This window comes from Monodelphis domestica, chromosome 1 (genome assembly GCF_027887165.1).
Source record: "Monodelphis domestica isolate mMonDom1 chromosome 1, mMonDom1.pri, whole genome shotgun sequence".
In the NCBI taxonomy this organism is placed as follows: Eukaryota; Metazoa; Chordata; class Mammalia; order Didelphimorphia; family Didelphidae; genus Monodelphis; species Monodelphis domestica.
Window position 1 is genome coordinate 518,983,897 of NC_077227.1, and position 8,336 is coordinate 518,992,232.

Genomic DNA, 8,336 nt, shown 5'->3' on the forward strand with positions numbered 1-8,336 from the left:
AAATTCCTACTTTATTTTAGTGAGAAAGATAACAGGTCAATTTGGAATATATAGTAGAAGAAAGATTCTGACTTAATTGTCCAGAAATGCCCTGCTTGTCAGAATTAACATACTGTTTTTAGGATTTTGTGTGAAAAACAGAATTTCTGAAGGTGCTTACTTAGACTTTGAGAATTTAAATGAAGGCTGTTATATTTTGTCCTAGTTGCTATAAATTTTATGAAGTTTTTTAAATTTTTTTAAATGTTTGAGTGTATTCCTGGGCTCAGAAGCGTCCTTGGGTCTATTCATGGTATATGTGTAATTCAGACTCTGTTAAGGGAAAGCAGACAGACCCCATGTTGTTAATGCTTATTACCCAGTTTAGCCCCATTAGCTCTCAAAAGTTATCTGACATTCTAAAAGGGTTGTATAATCTTTTGTGGTTGATGGAATTACTGTGCACTGAACAGAAATCACAGATGGTTGAAATTTTGGAAATATATTTGATCCTTTACTCTATTTCTTGGTGTAGTTTTTTTGTTTGATGGGTAAAGTGCGGGGGGGGGGGGGGGGGAGACCAGGCTATTTACTGACTTTTATGTTAAATGTTTCATCTTTTAGGTGGCAGCATCTGAAAAAACTCAGGGTGTGCCTCAACCTGAACAAACAGCCAAATTGGTTTATGAGGAAGGTAAGGAGTAGGGGCTAGAAAGAATTGTGTCTTTACAGACCATAGATCTAGACTCAGCTTTGAATGCTTGCATTTTATAAGTTTAATGCAATTTTTAATAAAGTATGTTTAGGTCTTTGGTTCTTCAGTTGCATCATTTTCAGCAAGAATTTAGGCTTGGGCAGGAAGTATCTAATAAAAAGTGGACAATGTGTCATAGTGGATACAGTGTCAGCTTTAGGATCATGTAGACCAGGACTCAAGACCCACCTATGTTACAAAGTAGCTGTATAACCCTGAGCAAGATACTTAACCACTTAATATTCTGGGTAATATTCTCAGCCTATTTTACAGAAGAGCTCCATTTTGATACAGTCAATCAGCAAGTATTTTTTAAGACTCTTACTGTTTTCCAGGCATTGTATAGTCACAAAGAATTCCTCCATTCTTCCAAAAGGGAATATTGGACAGGCAAAAACCAACCCCTCTCCCTAAGGTGTTTGCCTTCTTCTGGAGGAGAATAGATTTCCTTACTAGTAATTTCCTTTACTATTGAGAACTTAGCTTTAGAGTCAGGAAGGCCTCTGACACACATACTTGACCCTGGCCAAGTCAGTCCTTCCCAATGCCCCAAGTAATTAATTTCCCAAGCTGCAGAGAAAGTGCTAGTCTGCACTGAAGGAGTTTCCTTATCGTGAATTAACAGGTCTGGTCAGAAAATAGTTTGACTCACGTAATTGTTAAATAAGCTTTTCATGAAATTAAACATGAGGTTCTACATTATATTATTTTTTAGATGTTTTGGGAATTAAGTAAAGATTTTGTTTTATAGAGTCTTCTGAAGAGGAGTCTGATGATGAAGTAATGGCAGATAAAAATTCTGATGTAAGTAACTTTTCCTGCCACCATGACCTTTAGCCTTCTCTTGTGGATACCTTACAGATAGTCTTTATGAATTCCTCTGCTTATTAATTTATCAGGAGAATTGGGAGGAGGATGAAGAGAGAGAAAGTGAAAAGGATGAAGATGATGATGATGAAGATGACGACGATGATGATGAGCAAGAAATAGATCAGGACACAGAAAATGGTGAGGACAAAGAAATGGCTCTTGAAAAGGAAATAAATGGAGATTCTGATTTGGACCCAGAAAATGAAAGTGAAGAAGAATGAAGAAGAAAGGAAAAATAGGCCAATAGAACTATAAACTTTGGCTCATATTGTTGAATGCTGCCATGTTCTCCTGGAGAGGGTGATTTCTGTGTTTGACCTTTGACAGGTAGAATGCAGACAGCCTCCCACCTTTCCAAATTCAGAATGGTGGCCTCATCAAGCCAGTCCCTTTGTCCTTCCCACCTCAAACTTAACTGTGTAAATAAGAATGTTTCTTTCAATTGTTAATAAACTTTACACAGTAAATAGACACATTTTTTGCAACATACTGACACGATTGTCCTACATATCTTATATTTTTATAATATAATAAAGTCCTGGAATGATTGGTTATATCAAGAATTGAGTTAAATGAAGATGAGGACCCCATCCCATCCCATCCCATCCCCCTACCAAAACCACAATCCAACCTATTCTTTGGAGGAATCCACTCTTACTGTAGTTTGGTATGTTTAATCTGGTCCAAGTGTGATCTTGCCCTAAGTAAAATTGGTAAGGAGGTATGAGCATGAGTCAAAATTTCCCTTGTGTACAAAATGAGACATGACAAAATGAAGGCGTAAGTGTCATCGCAGGTTTTAGGAAAAACTTTAATCTCAAGGATAATTTTCGCCAAAGTAATTTGAACCAGGCAGGCTCATTTGCTGGATTTATCTCCTCCCCCCCCTACCCCCCCCTACACACACACACACACACACACAAACACACACTCCACCACTACCACCCCTGTTCCCCACCCTACTCCCAAAACACAGAAAATCTGCTAATATTTTTTCTAGATATTCAAGGAATTTTAAAAGAAAAACAATTATGGTGGTTCAAAAACCAAAATAACCAACAACCCCCTAACCAAATGAATGGTTCTGTGTGACTAGAACACAACCAGGAATCCATCCAACTGCCTGCAATGTTCTTTGGTAGTCATCTACAGTCACTGCTGAGGTCATGAATTCACTTCAGCTTTCCACTATCAATTAAATTTTTTAGAACAGACCAATTTCTATTTCCTTTTGTCTTCACTTAGTAGTAATACCAGTGGCCATCCTAGCAATTAAATGGTTTCTTTTTTTTTTCTATTAATCAAGGTTAGCAATGGTTGGATGCTTTTTTTTTAAAATGAACTCCAGTATTTTTATTTTTATGTCCTGAAAAAGACCTTTTAGGATTATCAGTGATTTATTTGAAAAGGAAAATTTTAGAGCCATTTAAGGTTAAATGGATAGGTTTTTTTCCCCTCCTGTGAATATGTAAAACAACCTTATTGTTAAGGACTTTTTAATCTCGTTGGCCAAACAAAAAATCTTTTTCTCTGCTTATGGAGCTCAAACCACAATAACATCTTAGGAAAAGTGAGTTTGGGCCAGCAATGGGCATATTGTATGTACAGTTTGTTTATAAATGGAGCTGTTTATGGCTACCAAACACCACCCTCTTTGTAAAGTAAATAAATATACATCTTTACCCAGTGCTTGTCTTGTGGTATCTGCTGAAGAGGCAAGGAGAACATAGCTTCATAGCTATGACTTTCATTTCCGTGACCTTGATATGAAACATTGATTTTAAGGCCTGCTGGCATCTGTAGAAATTGTCGTGAAAACAAGCATTTTTTTTTCTTCATATTTTCCCAAGGCCTTATTAGAGAGTAATCCAAGAAATCTTGTTAAGGATGTGTATTTCTTTTAGAATCAGAGCCATTAGTTGAGCAGTTATGACCCCACATTCTCAAACAGGCTTATGAATAGATATTAGAAATTTCAGTGACCATTGTGTTTTCAGGATTATGTGTAGGACAGAGAGGAAGGGGAGCTGTTGACAATGGGACTAACATCATTTCCCCATATCTATCTTTGGTTGTGAGTAGTATATTCTCTTTATTATGGAAGGAATGCTTTAGTTATAAAAATTTTTTAGCAGATTTGGATATTACATAAGGTACTCAGTATCTGGATGTTTCAAAATTTCAGGCAAATTCAATTATTCTCCAAAATTAGAAAGTATTTTACTCCCGATTTCATTTAAAAAGCAAGGAACTCATCATATCTGAAATGATTGTTAATTTGCATGCATATTTTAGAACACACAGCTACTAAGTGCCTCTGCCTTTGTTTTATTTTTCTGGATAACAGCTGATGTCTAATGGTCCATGATTTAAGGATGACCTGGAGGTCAGAGGGAGAATTAAAAGTAAAACTTTGGTACTGGACTTTATCAGTTTGAAGACATCATCCATTTGGTGGCAGAAGTTCTTCCAATAATTCTTACCTTCTTCCTTCTAAGGATAGGCATGTATTAGACATATTAAGTTGAAAGCAAGATTTTTAAAGTCTTTGTTTTAACAGCAGGATAGAAAAACAACCCACATCACTTATATGTTAAGTCATCTAGGATCCTGGCAACTTCATAGGAGCTGGATGAATTCTGTGTTCTTGTGTTATTTAATCTATTTTCCTTTTTGATTTCATGATTTTCCAGTTTGGATTCTAATATTCCAGTTAGTCCTCAGACAGATTCACTTAGTTTCACTGGCTTTGCCATTATTAATTCTGACAGGGTAAACCACTTCTCATCTCTAGGCTTCATTTATCCTTATCTATAAAATAAAGGGGGGGGGGGCAAAATTTGTCCAGTATCCTTTATGGTTCTATGAGTGACTTGTGTAGTTAACTCTTCAAACATGAATATTGAATGGGAAAATTTCAGGTGGTTTAAAATTTTTCTGATAGAAGGATTTTACTTAATGAGAATTAACCAGTATTGATGGTAAAATGAAGAGAATAGAGCTTGATGCCGATAACTGCCCAGATACAAGTGATTATACTTGGAAGAGGATAGCGGTTGTATGTAGATGGACAACAAAGTAAAAGTTCTATAGCCCGATTTATAGGGGAAGTAAGCCATATTATTTGAACAAGTCTAAATCAAGGTTTTCCTAACTGCTGTGGACTAATACCTCTGTATAAGACAAAACCAAAGGTCATCCTTAAAATCTTGTAAACTTAGAAAATTGACTTGATGAAAAGGTGAATTGTATATACCCCAACTCAGTATCATCATGAATAGTTCCTTCCTCAAATCTTTTTGAGCACATATTGAAGTAATTTGTATACATATATGGTTTTATGCTACTGAAGCAGAGGGATTGGGTGGGTTTTTCAGTCTATATTTTTATGAAACATCACAGTGCTAATGGTAGTATATGTCATTTTGGCAGTTGCTTAAATGTTCCATTTTGTGGAATTGGCAACCTAGTAATAACTGCTTGGATAGATGAATCTTAATAGTTTTAAATATGAGATGTAGACAATCCATTTTGGGCAAACTTTGCATTAACCTTTCCTTAATCAGTATTAGAATGCAACCATTAGTGGTTTATACACAGAACAACAAATGGAATCAGATAATTGAATATGCTTCTAATTTGGTGCTTCCTTGACTTGTGACTGAAGGTCCCTTTCATTAGACTGAAAAGTGTGCTTGTAATCTAATGGGATTGAAAAGTGTTGTAAGTTGAGTTCAAAACTTTTTTTGAACTATCAGAATGCCAGTTTCTAGGTCAAGGTCCTTTTAGCTGATGCCTTCCCATTTTGGAACTGCAGATACTTGAATATCTCAGTTCATTTTTGAATTTCATATTATAGTATTTAATCCATTGGGGTATAATTGTTGGAAATATTCTTAAATCTGTGCCAAAATACTATTTTTGAAAATCCTGCCATGAGTAGCTATTTAAAGCAATCTTATTGGGTTGTTAGGTTAGGTCAATTAAAACAAGAAACTGATTTTTAAGATATATTTTTGCATACATTGTATGAAAGTGTTATTAAAGCTATATAGCCTTGCTTTCAGGCAGATAGTTGTTTGGACTCAGACTCTGGAAGATCTTGGTTTACATCCTACTCCTAACTAGCTCTTGAGATCATAAGGAATTCATTTAACCACTCTGTACCCCAGTTTCCTCATTTGTGAGATGGAATGATAATACCTCTTGCACCTACCTCCTAGGATGGTTTTAAGGCACAAATGAGGTAATGAATATAAATTTTAAAAGTTCTTTATAAACATGTTTTATCTTAGAGTTGAGTTGCCAAATAGAGGGGTGTTGGAAACAGTGCGAGTAATGGTTATGTTAAAACTTCAGAAAAGGTTGAGAATTCTTTCTGAAGTTACTGCCAGTGTAGCTTTTCACCAGGTAGGAATTTTCCCAAGACCTCCAGTTTGCCTTTTAGTGTCCCACCACTTCATTTTGTTGGGCCAGGTTATTTATTTTACTCTTTTAAGGAAGAAGGTTCATACAGAGGCATGTGAGACTCAATACTCTTCTCTAAGAATGAGAACTTAATTAGCATTAGACCTATTTTACAGTGAGCAAGGGTTCCTCATAACATCTTTAAATTCATTTTTTTCCTGTTAGCTTTCAAAGGAAGGAATAGGAAGTCTGTTTTTATCCCCTTGTGCTGAGGGGACCAGTAATTCTGCCTTTCTTTACTTCAGACTGGATCTCATATGTCCTTTTAGAAAAGTCATGGCTTCTTTGGGGGGGGCTGTTATCTGCAGGTAGCCTTTTCTGTGTGTGCCCTGCACATAATAGGTAGTCTGTCAATACTCTTATTTCTGGATGCTTTCAGTCTACACACTGGGTGTTCAGTAAATATTGGCAGACATCTGTGAGGCAGAGGTGCTATGAATCATAAGAACTATCTTGTCAGAATAATCATGTCATAAAGAAGGGAGGTAGACTGGAATTTGTTCTAGAGGCTGGCTATTAAGATAGTATCCTAGAACACGTGAATCCCAATGGTATGAGTTCCCATTCAGATCTTAATAGAGTGCAGTGGAAAAGAGATCTGGAGTCAGAGAACAATCTAGGTTTAATTTGTAGCTCCCTGCCTCTCCCAGTCTGTGACCTTAGGTCACATCAGTAAATGGGTTGGGCTCATTCTCAATCTGCAGCTGCTTAACTGACCTGTGTGCTAGGGAAACTCTTGATATGATAATGTGAGCTCTAGTAGGACCTCTGAACCTATTCTTTAGTTGCATGTTAAAAGTAGCCTTTTGGGAAAGGATTTTGTCAATTGTTTTGCCCCTTCAATAGGCTTCAATTCTAATTTTTTGAGGTCCAAGTCAAACATCAGTACCAAAAGCAACCACTAGGAGTCAACCTTGCTCTGTGCAACTTCAAAATTCAGAATTTGAGCAAATTAGTCACTAGTTTTAGTCCATAGAAAAATATTCCTCAAAATGGAATATTTGTCTCTAAGGAGTACCATACATACCAGACTTCACTGGACAGTTGAGTAGCAATTATTGTTTCTTTATTGGACATTACTGAGGCATGAATGTCTTCACCCCTTTGTAAAGGATTATGGGATGCTCCGAAATGAATTACAGGCTTGGTCTAGAAGATTAGAAATGGATGTGACTATATAGTCTTGTATTACATGTAATTGCCCCTTAAACAGAAGCTCATCTGTTAGTAGGGGTTCTTAACATGAAAGTGGGTTTTTAAAGTGTTTTAATAACCATTTCTTTTTTTAAAAATATAAAATTATTCATCTTTGTTTTTTTATAACACCAGTTTTTCCTAAATATTCCCACTCCTGTATTTTCAGAGAACCAACCCTTATACCAGATAATGTTTTTAAAGAGGTAAGTGGAGAAGGCAAAATCAGTACTCAAAAGAATATGAAAAGAAATGTGTCATACTTTAGGATCTCTTGCCTTTGGAAAGGAATGGGATTGGGTTTTCTTTTATTTTCTCTTCTTTGGGACCCCATTTGTTCTTAGTCATTTCACAACATTCACTTTTAATTATTTTTTGGTATTCTTTCCATTTATATTGTAGTCATTATGTGTTAGTGGTTCTGCTTACCTTTGCATCAGATCTTGTACTTTGTGCTTTTCTGTATTCATTGTATTTATCATTTCTTATAACAGTAATATTCCATTACATTAATGTTGGCATATTTTGTTTAGCCATTATATAGTTAATGAGCATCTGTTTTCCAGTTCTTTGTTACCACAAAAATGCTGCTATAAATATTTTGCTAAATATATATAGAGACTTTATCACTGATTTTTTGGGGATAGAAGTCTAGTATTATACTCTGGATCAATGTACATATGTATATCTTAGCTACTTTTATTTGCATGATTCCCAATTGCTTTTCAAAATGGTTATGCTGATGAGCTCCACCAACAATGCAGTATGTCTTTCTTCCTGTAACACCCCTCCCCCCAACATTGTCTTCCATCTTAACTCTTTGCCATTTTGCTGAGGTGAAATCTCAGTTATTCTGATTTGCATTTCCTTTGTTATTAGTCATTTGGAACATAATTTCATATGATTGTTAATAGTTTTCGATTCTTTTGAGAACTATTCATATTCTTTGGCAGTTTATTACATACATACATAAGTGTATGCATGTATAGTATTAAAAGTCCCTGCCCTCAAGAAACTAGTAACCTAATCAGGGAAGGCAAAACACAAAAGCATGCTAAAAGGAGTGAGGCAC

The 8,336-nt window shown here is 35.7% G+C and overlaps 1 protein-coding gene across 1 annotated transcript in view; it reads left to right on the top strand.

Annotated features, from left to right (window-relative positions):
- The window catches only part of WDR43 (WD repeat domain 43), a 49,827-nt gene extending 46,535 nt beyond the window's left edge, over positions 1-3,292 (top strand). The window contains exons 16-18 of the mRNA XM_001380580.5: positions 604-673; positions 1,485-1,537; positions 1,633-3,292. Of these exons, the coding sequence (XP_001380617.2) occupies positions 604-673; positions 1,485-1,537; positions 1,633-1,824 (315 nt within the window). The 3' untranslated portion in view covers positions 1,825-3,292. The remainder of the gene's footprint in view (positions 1-603; positions 674-1,484; positions 1,538-1,632) is intronic.
- The last annotated feature ends 5,044 nt before the right edge of the window (positions 3,293-8,336 follow it).